General features: G+C 36.0%; 1 protein-coding gene across 1 annotated transcript; it reads right to left on the bottom strand.

Moving 5' to 3' along the window:
• Positions 1-203: 203 nt before the first annotated feature.
• LOC145582187 (putative N-acetyl-gamma-glutamyl-phosphate reductase, chloroplastic) lies at positions 204-7,252 on the bottom strand. Its single transcript, XM_081639191.1, has 14 exons — positions 7,089-7,252; positions 5,862-6,071; positions 5,201-5,308; positions 5,014-5,100; positions 4,797-4,847; positions 4,625-4,696; positions 4,006-4,125; positions 2,183-2,243; positions 1,972-2,052; positions 1,570-1,649; positions 1,405-1,494; positions 1,170-1,298; positions 820-928; positions 204-485 (listed from the first exon to the last, which is right to left on the bottom strand). Exons 2-13 carry the CDS (start codon positions 6,048-6,050, stop codon positions 821-823), a joined length of 1,176 nt encoding a protein of 391 aa, XP_081495317.1. The 5' UTR covers positions 6,051-6,071; positions 7,089-7,252; the 3' UTR covers positions 204-485; position 820.
• Positions 7,253-14,816: the final 7,564 nt, after the last annotated feature.

Here is a 14,816-nt window from a genome sequence, read left to right as displayed (position 1 = left end):
TTGAGTACGGAAAAAATTCAAAATTTGTACCCAAAAAAAAAAAAAAAATAATATATATATATATATATATATATATATATATATATATATATATATATATATATATATATATATATATATATATATGATAAATTTATCTAGACTTTCCAATCTGCAGTGTAATATAGTACTTATGGCACACGGTGCAGTACAACAACCAAAGATAAAACAACTTTAACTTGAGCTTCCCTCAATAGCATCCAATGTCCCTAAAAACTACATGATACGAAAAGGGCATTTCTGGGTGTGGAGAGGGGAGAGAAGGATTCGGTTGCATGGTACAAGAAATTATCAGCATTGTTGGATTGTCCCACCGGTTACAAGTTACAACAACAATCGAAGCCTTAATCCCTTCCCATTGGCCACAGCAAAAAAAAAAAAAAAAAAAAAAAAAAAAAAAAAAAAAAACAGCATCATTGGCAATCCACAACCAATTGACATTATACCTGCAACGATGCGACACTTAATGATCAATAAGTTTACATGTTTTCAGCAGCAATTTAGATCTTAAAAGTCATAATGCCTGTGTCTCAATGACATTTACTCTAAAAGACCTCAACTAGATGAAAATTAAATGTTTTTGAAAGCTTTGATGCATATGACATTAGGCTTACTTAAAAAAGAAAGCAACTAGTAGAGCGAGAAATATGCTCAAACATTATCAGAACATATGATTTTTTTTTTTTTTTTTTGCGTCCTCAACCAGTTGGTTTATTGCATGTGTACTTTGTAGCATACAGAATACAGAAAAATAAGACATCATATGTAACAGAAATATACCCTAAGGAAAGAGAGGCTGATAGAGTAGCCCTGTATTCTCTGGGTATCCCATCATTAAGTTTAGATTTTGTATGGCTTGACCTGATGCTCCCTTCACAAGATTATCAATCTGCAGGACAAGCTTACAAAACTCAATGCTACTGGTGGAGATACGAGAAATAATACAGAACACATATAAAATAACTATGTATCAAATCTCACTTGTGACTAAATAAGAAATTTTTTTGAGCTGAGCGCTACTCGAAAGAGCAGACTGAAGATTGTTAAATATCATCTTCAAATAAAGGAATAGGCATCTATTTATGCAGTGAAGGAAACAATTAAACAATTGTGAGTGTTTCGAAACATACAACAGATATTATGATTGCTCTCCCAGGGATCCTATCAGGAAAGACATTCATATAACAGTAATTCGATCCACGGACATTTCGAGTGTGTGGAACAACACCTTTCTCCAACAAGAAAACAAATTCTTCATTCTGCAAAAAATTAAATAAAGAAGCGAAAATACTGAAGATGAAAGTCAGGAGAATAGTTGACACTTGACAGGCATTTTGATTATATCAAATAATGTCTAGGATTTACCTCAGAGAAGATTTTCAAGTGTTCATAGAGATCATCAACAGTCACTCCTGAAGTCATCTGAACGTATATAGTAGATTGCATACCCCGACTCTGCAGGCAAGCAAAGGTTACATTTCCAAGCAGGAAAGTTCTATAAAGAAGAATTCACATTGAAATATAAACTACCATTGGCATCAAGTGTGGAGTGAAGCTGACAGTTACTTTAGATTCTGCAACATCTGACAGCCCTTGTTCTATTTCGGGAACTGAAAAACAAAGAGCAAAGTGCTTAGCAGCTTACAAAACATTAGCCTTTATAAGAATGATTTTCAATCCTAAACAAACTTTCAGGTAGTGAAAACAACACACTATAAAAGACTACATACAAAAAAGATGTAACAAAGAATGCAATGAGTTGGATAACAATGAAACTAGTGATTCATCTTCCAAAGACCTAGATAGTAACTACAGACCTAAAAAGCTGTTTGAAAGAAAAATGTACAAAAACAATCAAGTCTCCAACTAAAACTTCAGGATAGCTCACGTTAACAATAGACCTAGAAAACTTTGATGACATCAAATACTGACCATGACGATGTCTTGTAACACCATATGCATGAATTCCTTCAGCTACTTCGGTATATAGATTAGCCTCCTTTGCACCACGTCCTACGATATGAACCACTCTTAAAGCAATTGCAACAAGATCTGATAAAATCTAATCCCATTTCCCTGGTGAAATGGTAAGGACGGATACTTGTTGAAAGAACAAAAACTGAATTTTAAGCATCATACTAACCTGCCCCACTCACGCCAGACTTTGCATCAATAATTACGTTACTGTATTCTATAAGATTAGCCTGCAAGGCAAAATACCAGATAAGAAAATACACAAGTTGAAGCTTCAGATAGACATCTATACCATCCCCATTTTCTTCAACATTCAACAAAGATTACTATCACTGTTTGAATGAATAGGGGAAGCTCAAGAGTAAAGACGTATTAGTAGGCTCACTTGCTATTGCTTGAAAGACAGTGAAGTAGACTAATAGAGAGTTTCAACACCCCTTAAATCTTCATCCACCAAAACCTCACCCATACCTCACTTAATTGGTGAAAATTTCATCATACACCCACGTGTACCACGCTCATGGTACACCAGGTCAAAATACAAGAGTTATAAATACGCGTGAAGAACATTGTGTACAAATACAAAATACACGAGCAAATCAAAAATAAAAATTCAAAATTCTCTCCTTGATTTAAGGGATTGATTTGATATTCATATTCCTTAATTTAAGGAATTGATTTATTATTTACATTCCATATAACTTTTGGTAAACAAAATTTCATTTTTTTTTTTTTTTGTTAAGAGAGAGAAATTGAGTTGATGTAAAGAGAGAAACCATGTTAAACCTTGAATTTCGAAGTGATTTAATGTCATTACGAAGTTGATTTTATCGTTCTGATGAATATTTTAATTAAAAGATGTAATTGACCAATTCGTTGCCGAGAGAAAAGGTATTTTTCAATTTTTTAATCTATTTTTTTCTGTTTCATTGTTATTTTCTAAGGTTGAAGATGATGTTCTTCATATTCTGATAAATGTTCTTTTATCACATTTTAATTGAAATAAATATTTTTTTTTTGACTTTGATCAATATATTCTTTGAGTCTAAACTATATGTTTTTTACATTACAAATAATGTTCTTTAAGTTATATAAACGAATCATGTTCATTGGGTATCAATAATACAAACTATGTTCTTTTTACTTGGATAATATGTTCTTAAATTTTAAATTTTGAATTTTTGAAATTTAAAAATGAAAGGTTTGAATTATATTTGTGTGAAAATAATTAGATACAGAAATTCTTGATATCTGAATTTTTGAAATGATTTGACATTAAATTTTTGGTAAAATTCAATTAGTAATCATCTTTACCTTTTTTAAAACAGTTTCTTAGAAATTACTGTGTTCTTTATATTTCAGTGATATGTTCTTTTATAAATTCATGATTTTCTCTATAATTATATACTATGTCATTTCCGCTTTAATCCAGGTGTACCATGCGCGGGGTACAAATCACCAATTGCTTAATTGGGAGTACAATTGGCAGGTGAAGGTTTAATTGTCGCGCATCTCCTAAATGTTCTAAAAATTGTTCAAGTGTCTGTTCCTTCATAGTCTTCTCATTTATTCACTTTTTCTGAACTTAGCTCTACCTTTCCCCCACCCCACTACCTCAACACAAACTCAAATGTAGCTAAGACTTGAAGTGATGTTAGAAAGAGCTCCTGATTTTAACATGAATCTCTCATGTACCTATTTGAAGCATTTAACTGTTAACATTATTGCTGTGATTTAAATATCTTTTAATCAAGAATCTTATGCCCCACTGATGTGTCACTATTGTTATGCAAATCAATCTTTGAAATCCTTATTGGTTAGATTAATAGCCTGAAGCTAAACAATAGAAGGTGAAATAGTAATGTCATACACTCATACACATTCATTTTCCTTCTTATTTAAATCTTATTTACATTCTACAAAACCATTCATGAACCAAAACCTTAAAAAAGGTCAAAGCAGATCTTTTGAAGCAGAATAGAAATTGCTAACCTTTAACAAGGGAACAAGAGGAAGCTGAATTGAAGTTGGGTAACAACCAGGATTAGCAACTAGGCGAGCATTCTGAATTTCTTGCCTCAATATTTCTGTTAAACCATATACAGCTTCTTTCTGGAGGCAAGAAAACAAACAAATTTCAAAGAAGGGGAAAAAAAAAGTGGATTTTGAGTGCAAAAGGTTAAACAAGGAAATTTCACAACATTTCAAAACAACGAACAATGTTGATAACAGTCTTAGTTATTAGAGAACAGTATGACTGGTTATCTCAGGTTAATCATAAACTTCTAATATAGATCAGAGACACCTGGTATGTCCAAACAATAAAAACTCCATGAGAGAGTATAATTGATAAAATTGTCATTTTTGACCTAAGAAGGATTTTATATGCCATTGCTTCAAGAAAAGGCTTTAATACAATAGATGTGCACGTTTTAGCTATGACATATCATATCATGTTTTACAAGTGAAGCCATCAGATTTGCCTTTGCTTTATTGTATGTCTGAAGGACTTCATAGATCATACAGGAAAGCTGTATAGATTGACCAGAATTTGGTAAGACTAAAAGTATGGTACTTATAAATCATCCAAAAACACTAATAATTGACATACCTGTAATTCTGGTGCTCTGTGAGGTTGGCCATACCATTCCTCATATTCAGCAGTATCTCGCAGTCGGAAATCCTTCACAAACATTCACATTCAAGCAGTTAATTTCCACATGTATATAAATATAAACTAAAAAATAGAAAGTGAGAAAGAAACATCTACATTGGACACATACAGCGGAAAGATCAACAACTTTTAGCGAGCCAGGAAGTGCTTTAATAATATCCTGGACAAGAAATGAACAAAAAAAAAGGAGGATGTTACATGTTGATGTCAAACTGAAGTGAAATTGGTCACATGGACACATGAAGTTTTTGCATAAATCCCACTGACTTCATTCCAGTAGATAAGATCTTATCATGCAATGCTTATTATGTAAGGCAGGGGAAAACCTGTGTTGTGCCATGGGGCAAACAACAGAACACAGCATCAACTTTCAAAAAGTCTGCATCATTGACAGCAACCAAATTTGGCAAATCCTGCAAAGAAGAAGATCAACATCTTCATCGACAGGTTCATCATAAACTAAAGCAGAAGAACAAACTAGCAAAAGTGAAACAAAGTACAATGACTTCATACCTGGGTGATCAAATGTGGAAATACTGAAGCAATTGATTGACCAGCCTTCCTATCAGCAGTCATCACAGAAATACCAAAGTATGGATGATTGGCGAGCAAACGAACAATCTAAAAGAAGGAACACATGTAGAAAGTCGTTAAAAAATGAGCACATACATCTCAAATAAATTAACTACATTAAAGCTACACTACGAAACTAAAACATAAGAGGTTCTCTCAATCTTTACCAAAAGGAACAACACAATCTAATGCGTTATAAAGTTAACTATGTATTGTAATAATTTAAAGAAACACGTACACTATAATTTCTCCGTACTTCAACTCTTCATTTCGCATCAAGTACTTGTGTTAGATAGATGAATAAAACAGACTTCATTTTAGACCAAATATGCAAAATCCTATAACCTAGCCATGCCGAGTCCAAGTAACATTGCAAGGATAACCCATTATTGTTTTTTTTTTGTTTTTTTTTTTATTTTTAGAGATACACAAACAAAATATACTTCGTATATCATTATTCCAATAAAATGTTTGCACCAGCTACATACTATTAAGATCGCAATTGCTACTTATAAATCAAACATATACATGCAACAAATGGAGAATTAATTTTGCTACTAAACATTAATTTTTATAAATCAAGTATATTAGAAATTATTACCTCCGAACCAGTGTAACCACTAGCACCAAGAACACCAATTTGAATACTTTTCTGCAAATTATTCTTCTCATAAGATTGCAAATTCTTTGGAGCTGAAACTACGCAGGCCCGAACCTGAGCCCGGGCAGGAGGGGCGGCAGCCCTGGACCCATGGAGATAAAGTCCATTGTCATACTTCCATCCCAACATTGAAGAGTTATATACAAAAGGCTGCAACAAATTAGCAACCAATTTTGACTACATTATTCAAGTTAGGCTCTAAAAACCACATAAAAATTCTTCTTGCCTAAGAATATCAACATATGGTGCACATAGCAAAATTCTAGCGAAAAAATTGCTCATTAAAATCTTTCATGCCTTCAATAATTATAACTAATAGTTAAATACAATGACGGATCCAAGATTTGATGAATGGGGGGTACAAACTCAAAAAAAAAAAAAAAAAAAAAAAAAAAAAAAAAAAAAAAAAAAAAAAGTTCAATACCAATTTTATTTTATTTTTTTAACATAATTCGTATTACAATTAATTAAGAGAGAAAGATTACATATGTTTTAAATTAAATTTAACAATTGCAAACGACGAGTTTTCATAATTTGGCAGCTTTTAATTACACCATCATCACTACTTGCGAAAACAAGTCCCTCTCACTAAATGAAACTACTAGTAAACAATATTAAAAAAATTTAAAAGTAAACTAGTCTATATGAATTGTGTTTCTCGGTTTCAACTAACATCATGGATACTCCCCAAGATCTTTGTGGCTTCCCTCCACCTCCACCTCCCTTCCAAAAGTATTCTAAACTTTTGTTTATCATCTTCCAATTCTAGCATATAAAATCAAAACCCATAATTAGTCTAAATCTAATAACCAATTCATCTTCCAATTCTACTGTCATTTCTTTGAATAGGTGGTGAGCATTAATTCCAAATAGGAAAAAGCAAGGAGATTTTCAATTAGCATTTAGCATAGCAATACCCAGAACTTATCCTTATGGGTTCGGAATCTCCAAACACATGCAGTGAAATCAAATATCAAATTCAAAATAAAAGTTGCAATTGCTAATTCAGGTGTGCACCAGGCCCGTCCCTGAGGCAGGGCACCCCTGGGCCCAGGGAAAAGAGCTCTGATTTCATAGTTGAATCCTCACATTAAAGTGTTGTGCAACACATTTGCAAACAAATTTTAGGGATATTTGATATGATGATAACAAATACAAACAACTTACCTCAGAAGCTGCTTCAATGGGGGATTCAAGAACTAGAATCAACGGAGAACGCCAACTGCGCTTCAATGGAGAACGTTGAATGCGCTTCAATGGATATCTCACTAATCTCAGAGAGACCAATTCTATGGGTTGGACGCCTTGGATCCCTATGACCCGCAACAGTTTTTAAAGGGTTAGATCCGTCTATTAAATAAATGGGTGTAAAGTAAACCTGTTTTAAAATGTACGGAGTATTAGTTTATCTTTACACTTTTATTTCTTTCCCACACCAGAGCTTGTATAATTTGTCTCGTAAATAAATAAATAAGAACTTGTATAATTTGTGTGTAAATTTTTTTGGTTTTTTTTAGGATTTTTTGATTTTTACCACCTTCAAATAACAACTTTGTCGAATTTACCACCTCCGAAAAAAACATTTACTTTACCACCTCATAAAAAAATTAAACATCAATTTTACCACCTCATCTGAGCTCAGGTGACGGAAAACGCTTGTGGGGCCCAACTAACTGTCACTTCCCTCCAATTTAATTCTTTTAAACACGATTTCCCTCTCTCTCCTCCTTTTCTCACCTTCCATAATCAATTTCTCACCAAATTTCTCACTTCCTCATCAATTTTCATCTCTCTCTCCTTTGATTTTTCTTGATTCTCACTATAACTGCTTCTCTCTCCTTTGATTTTTCTCTTTCTCTCTGTAAAAACTGACTAATTCACTTTAGGTGGTTGAAATCGAGCTGGAACCACAAAATTGCAACACATCAGCTTCTCTTGTCATCTTCCACAGGGGGAGGGGACCAAAAGCTTGGTAATTTGCTGACAGAAATCGAGATTCCTGACTACAAGAGGTACTTTAAACCCTTTTAGTACATTTCGTTGGATTTGTGGTTGTTAATTGGGGTAAATTATGCTTTTTTTGGGAATATGTGAATTAAAGTATTATAAACCCTAACTATGCCAATGTGTTAAACAATTAGTTAATTAGGGTTAGCTTTACTTGTTTACTGTTAATTTAGTGCACAATCAATGTGAATTGCTTTTAGTTGCTGTAATTGGTGAATTGTTTATTGTTGTTTACTGTAATTACTGAAATTGTTTATTGTTGTGTGTGCTTTTGTTGGAATTGTTACAGAATGGACACAGTGAACAAAAATTACAATAGGGGGTGCCTTTATACCTTCTTTAGCTGGTAAAAATAGGAGGGTGTTAACTTGGGATGGTGGGTGGGTTTATTGGATGAAAAATGTGGAAAAAAATAAGATAGATGTACACTTTTTAAGGCAAGCAGCTATACATGGGTTTGTGTATGTGAATGTGAAGGTTCCTAGGGGGTTTAGTTGCTGGTATAAACAAAAGGGCAAGTCTTGAGTGAATGGTAAAAGGGAGCTTGTTGATGGTGAGGTGAATGGTTTCCTGGAGTCCGTGAACAAAGAGGGGGCATGTGAGATGTATATGTTACCAGTCATGAGCCAATTGTAGGGACTAAGAAAACACCCTTCAAATGTATAGATGGGAATAAGCTGACCCCTACACAAAGTAAGAAATTGAAAAAGAAGTTAGGTGGGCCTAAACTAATTGAAACCAGCCCAAAACTTAGTAATCCCACTGAAGAAAAGCCATTTAGGAGAAGCCCTAGGTTAAAGGGCATTGTTATACATGACAGAGAGGCTAAGGAGAGGCTTCCTAGGGCTGAGAAAGTGACTGCTAATACACATAAAGGGAAGGGTAACCTCACTGCTGCAGACAAGGGTAAGGCTAAGGTTGGGGATGAGGCTGAAAATCATGGTGATTTAGTGAGAAAAATAAAAGAAAGAGTGAGGAGCTTAAGGGATGACACTGATGTGTTTACTGATGAGGATGGTGATACAGAGTCTTCTGATTCTGATTTGAGTAATTTTGAGTTAGAAGTTGATGAGGGAGAGGAGGACTTATACTCTGATAATGATGAAGAGTGGTTGAAGAAAAATTTAGAGCATATCAACAGTGAGGTGAAGGGCAGTTTGAGGGGAGTTGGTGAGGGAGGGGAACATAGGGATGATGAGGATGAGGACACAAGGTTTGACATATAAAGGAATTTAAAGTCAATTGAAGTGAGTTTGCAAGAGGAGGCAGCTTGTGATTCTGATGAGCTAAAGAGTGTGGAAGGTGATTCAGATGATGATCAGGGTAGTGTTACTTGATTTAACCCTGAGACAGACTTTGATAGGGCTATCAAAGTTGTAGTTGGTCAAAGGTTCAGTGATGTGCAAACACTGAGAAAAGCTTTAAGACAACATACAATTGAAAATAGGTATGAGTATTACCTTCTTCACAATGATTCAAAGAGGCTGACAGCATATTGCAAAAGGAAATGCAAGTGTGTGTATAACAAGAAGAGTTGTAGGATAGTGCAGTGTACATGTACTAAGGGTGTTAGGTGTAGGTTCAAGTTCTATGCAACAAGGCTTGTGAAATCAGAGGCTTGGCAAATTAAGACACTAAGGCTGAAGCATAGGTGTGTTAGGACTAAAATGAACAACAAGGTGACAGCAGAGTTCCTGGCTGACAAGTACTTGGAGGAGTTCAGGGGCAACCCCAGATGGAAGATTAGACAGATTCAGGACAGGGCCTTGAATGACTTGGGGATCAAAATTACATACTCCGAGGCTTCGTTGGCTAGAAGCAGGGCAAAGCTTATAATATATGGGTCTTCAGCAGAACAGTACTCAAGGGTTTAGGATTATGGGAAGGCACTGCTGAAATGGAACCCAGGGAGTGAATGTAATGTGGTGGTGGATGATATTAGTCAAATTGGGAGGCCAATCTTTATGAGGATGTTTGTGTGCTTAGCTGCACTTAGGGATGGGTTCATTTTTGGTTGCAGACCAATAATTGGGGTGGATGGGTGCCATCTAAAAGGGGCATACCCTGGGTAGATCTTGGTTGCAGTTGGAAAAGATGGAAATAATGTCATATTCCCAATTGCTTGGGCTACTGCAGAGATTGAGAACAAGGACATCTGGTGCTGGTTTCTAGAGAGTTTGCTGAAGGCACTTTGTGTGTTTGAGCAAGGAGATGGCTTGACTTTTATGTCTGACAGACAGAAAGTAAGTGGGCTGCATATTGTGTTTACATCACTTTGCTTTATTTTGTAAAAGTAGGACACTAACTTGTTGGTTTTGCCTTGTTTGTAGGGTCTCTTAGAAGCAGTTGCAGATGTGACCCCCAAAGCTGAGCTCAGATTTTGTGTGAGGCATATTTGGTCAAATTTCAAACTGAAATTTCATGGTGCAACTTTCAAGGAATTGTTCTGGGCTGCTGCTAGGGCAAGCACTCTGGTAAGCTTCTATTTAGCTTCTTTTATGTGAGTTTTATGGTGAACTAGAATGTATGCTAGGTGATCTTGTGTTTGGCTTGTATCAGTTTGGTTTTTGGCCAAATAGTTGTGAATTTTGCCCATTTATCTACATTTTGTTTTGCTCATAATGGCATGTGTTTCTATTTTGTGAAAACTGTATGCCATGTGTGTGGCTTGTATCAGTTTGAGTTTGAGGTTGCTATGGAAAGTATCAATTTTTTGGATGAAGAAGCATACCAGTGGCTGTCAAACATTGACCCCCAGCACTGGTCAAGGCATGCTTTCTCTAAAAACTGCAAGTCTAACATGTTGTTAAACAACATGTGTGAGACATATAATGCAGTGATTAGAGATGCCAGAGACAAGCCTATTCTAACTCAAATGGAATGGCTGAGAAGACATATGATGAAGAGGAGTAATGACAAGTGGGAGGCAGCAAAGTCTTGGGAAGGTTTACTAACCCCATTTGTCAACAAGGTTTTTGATGGGTTGGAGAAGTATGCCAGGACATGTGAGGTTACAGCTTCAAGGGATGAAATTTTTGAAGTGAAATATAAGGATGATCAGTGCATTGTGGATCTACAAGAGAGAAAATGCACTTGTTTTAGATGGGAGTTGACAGGAATACCTTGTGTCCATGCATTTGCCTGCATAATGGACAAAAGGGATGATCCTGAGTTGTATGTGCACCCACATTACTATAGGGTGACATACTTGGCTGGATATGAGAACCCAATCCAGCCAATGCTTGGCCCTAAGCATTGGGAAAAGGTCAAGCTAAGACAGCCTTCGCCACCTGTGCTGAAAGTGCAACCAGGAAGACCTAAGGCAAAAAAGAGAAAGCTTGAACTAGGGGAGGGCACTTCTGCAGACCTGAGGGCAAGAAGCCAAAGGTGAAGAAGCAATGCAAGAACTGTGGTGGTTTTGGCCACTTTGCCAAAACATGCAAGGCTGAAGCAGCACCAGAACAACCTAACCCACCTGCAACAAACCCAAAGGGTGGTAGGCCACAGATGCAGACTCCTTGGCTCAAGGAACAGAGGAAGAAAAGTGAAGATAAAGCAGCAAGACAGGTATATTTTTGGTCTCTGACATTTTAACATCCACTTAAGTGTATTTTGTTGCTTGGTTTTTGATTCTTGTCATACTGTGATTGCAGGCTGCACTGAAGTTGTCACAATATCAGCCTGCAACAACAGCAGAGGCCGGGTCAAGTAATGCTGCACCTGCAACTGCTGTGTCAAGCCAGCCTGCAACAAGAACAGAGCCTTTGCCAACTCAGCCTATTACCAGGAGCAAGAAGAGCCTCAGTCAGCCCACAATAGTGCCAGCAGCTACCCCTCCCAATGTCAAAATACAGACCAGGTCCAAGCTTCATGTAATGAGAAGCAAGAAGGACAAGGATCTCAATCAACTATGAACTTTTGTCTACTCATTAGTATTTTGTAATTGGTAGCATAGTTTTTTAACTACTCATGTGTATAGTAGGCAGTATATTTGCTAGTAGAACAATGATTTTGCACAAAGGTGCCTTAACTTTTGTCTCAGCCAATGTAAAACAATTAAATGCATTATGTTGCAAGTAGTAATATGAAATTTGATATGTTTCTAGCAAAAGTTCCTTTTCTCATTGATTTAGTCAAAAGTAGTACAAGAAATGTCATCCCAACAATCACTCATAATAATTCAACAAAAGACAACATAAGTTGGGGATTTTTTTTGTTTCTAAGCAATCCAAAATGAACCTAAGATCTAAAATACATAGCCAAAACCAAACCAAAACAACAAAACACAACAAGAGCATGTACTGTGAACATTTTCTTTGTTGTTGCATTGCTGCCATGCACCTCCTTGCTCATCTTCTTCCTGTCTGAACTAAGAGCTTTGCATTTCATCTTCAAGTTGTCAATCTCATTGAGCAAGCACCTCCTCTGTCCACTAACATCATCAACTTCCCTCTTCATGTCATTCAGCTCTCCCTTCATCAGTTTCTTGTCCAGCAGCAAGTTGTTAATCACCTCTGCTTGCCAAGGTGTTCCATCTGGTTGATCCACCCACTCAAAAGCTTTACACCCCCTTGACTCTGTCATAGGATCATAGAATTTGCAGGTCCTAAACTTGCATCCCGGGTTCTCCCTAGTCCAAGCAGTCAGCCTAGACATTGGAACTCCACATTGGCATTTTTTCTCCTTTGAGGGTGACATGCTAAGTAAAGACATTCCCTTCTGAAATTCAGTAAGAAAAGAAATGAAATTAATTGTATTTGAACACAATCACCATAATCTAACCCTAATTTCAGTAGCCAATTGACATATCAAATACCCCCAATCTAATTTAATCTTACATGAACCCTAAGTATTTTAAATGAAATTGGGGTTGAATTAACCTCACAAAACGTCCAATTTCAATTACTCTTAGCAAATGCAACATACTCACGCAAAGAATTGTAAAAAATTACAACAGAATTAACGAAAATTGCTTACCTTTTTGATGTTTGTTGTCGAGGAGTTCAACTGATCGTTTGATAATTTGAGAGTTTGGGATTGTTAAGGTTGCCCAAAAATACTGATTTGTGAAGAAAATCGCAAAAAAAAAACTCCAATCTTCAAGAATTTGGTGTAGAAATGAAGAACTAGGTTTAAATAGAAGGGAAATCGAGAGAATTCGGGGATAAATTCAAAAACTAGCCGTTATGGTGGGCCCCACAAGCGTTTTTCGTCACCTGATCTCAGATGAGGTGGTAAAACTGATGTTTAATTTTTTTATGAGGTGGTAAAGTAAATGTTTTTTTTTTGGAGGTGGTAAATTCGACAAAGTCGTTATTTGAAGGTGATAAAAATCAAAAAATCCTTTTTTTAAATTTTTTTTTTTTGAAAATGACAGAAATTACATTAATTAAACTGAGCTTACAACAAATGAAAGGGAAGTATGGTAACATAAGTCAATCACAAATTATCATGTGTTAAATGTGTAGACTAGCAAGTGTAGAATTGTATGAGTTAGTTAATTGTATGAGTTGGGTAGTGTTCTGTGTAAAACGGAAAATTGTTAGTGAATAACTTTGGAAGTGACAATTTTAATACTTAAAAAAAAAAAAAAAAAAAACCCATGTAGAACAACCGAAGAAATTTCCAAAATACGAGGAGGGATTACATCACTCCATACCCGTTGGCCATGGTTGAAAGTGAGTCAATTTGTGTACTACATTATTACCCCCTCGCTTTTACAAAAGACCATGAAACACTAGTAAAATTAGAAGGAAAAAAAATCTAGAATATCCTTTATAATCAGATGAAAGGAACTGGAGTCATACAAACGCTTCCTCATTGCCTCAATCACCACCAAATTATCACTCACGATCTCCAATGCAGCTAATACCCTTATGTCTTGCAATCTTCATGCCCTGAAATACCGCTTTCACCTCTGCAATCTTAGTCTCTCATTTTTCACTCCACTATACCGTAGCTCCCCAAAGCACCACCCCCTCACTATTCCTGCAGACTGCACCCAACCCCGTCACCACCTCCCCCAAAACACCAGCATCAACAATAATTTTAACCACATCATACGGCGAAGGAGACCTGCCCACAAAGACACTCTTTCCACCCATCTATTCCCCTTGTTATTCAACTTTCCTACCTCACGCCCCTTCGTATTAAAGCATAGGCAACAATTTGCTCAACATTCGGATTTTCACCCTCAATCATCCATTTGTTCCTTGCTCCCGACATAGCCCAACACATGGTAATTAAACTCACCATGTCCTCCCCAAAATTACCAAAACAGTGCTCCCATCTGTTACCCATACTATAAAGAGAGTGAGACAAAACCATAGAATAATTGCACTTACTCCAAATTGCTCGGCTAAACTGCAATCTTTTAACGTAGGCATGATAGATCCTTCTTCTCTCTAGCAAACACCACAAGCTAGTAGCCAGGGCACAAACTAGCTACAAAAGAAATTAGCTTTAGCTTTAAAATCTATGTAGCCTAAAAAGCTAATTTGCTAATTAGCTTACTATAAGAGTTGCTCTAATACTACATCGATTCCTTTTATTGGATATATTTTAACTTTATACCCTAATATCCCAACTAGTCCAGCGAACACCCACCCAAACCTTAACTCTAACGTACTCTCGAACCCTACTTATGTGGCGAACTCCCAACCAAAGCCCAACCCTTACTCTCAAACCCCACTTAGCAACGAACTTCCACCTAGCCCCAACTTAGTCGATCGATCAAACCCACAACCACCCACCTTAGTCGGCACAAACTTATGACCACCCAGCCCTCCACACCAAACCCGACACCCTAGTCTCTTAAAAATATTATTTATTATAATTAAAATTAAAATTAATTTTTTGTATTTAAAGTTAATATTAAGCTATATTTTG

Source organism: Chenopodium album, chromosome 15, assembly GCF_948465745.1.
Source record: "Chenopodium album chromosome 15, dcCheAlbu1.1, whole genome shotgun sequence".
Taxonomy (NCBI): domain Eukaryota; kingdom Viridiplantae; phylum Streptophyta; class Magnoliopsida; order Caryophyllales; family Amaranthaceae; genus Chenopodium; species Chenopodium album.
This window is presented reverse-complemented; position numbering and strand designations above follow the sequence as displayed.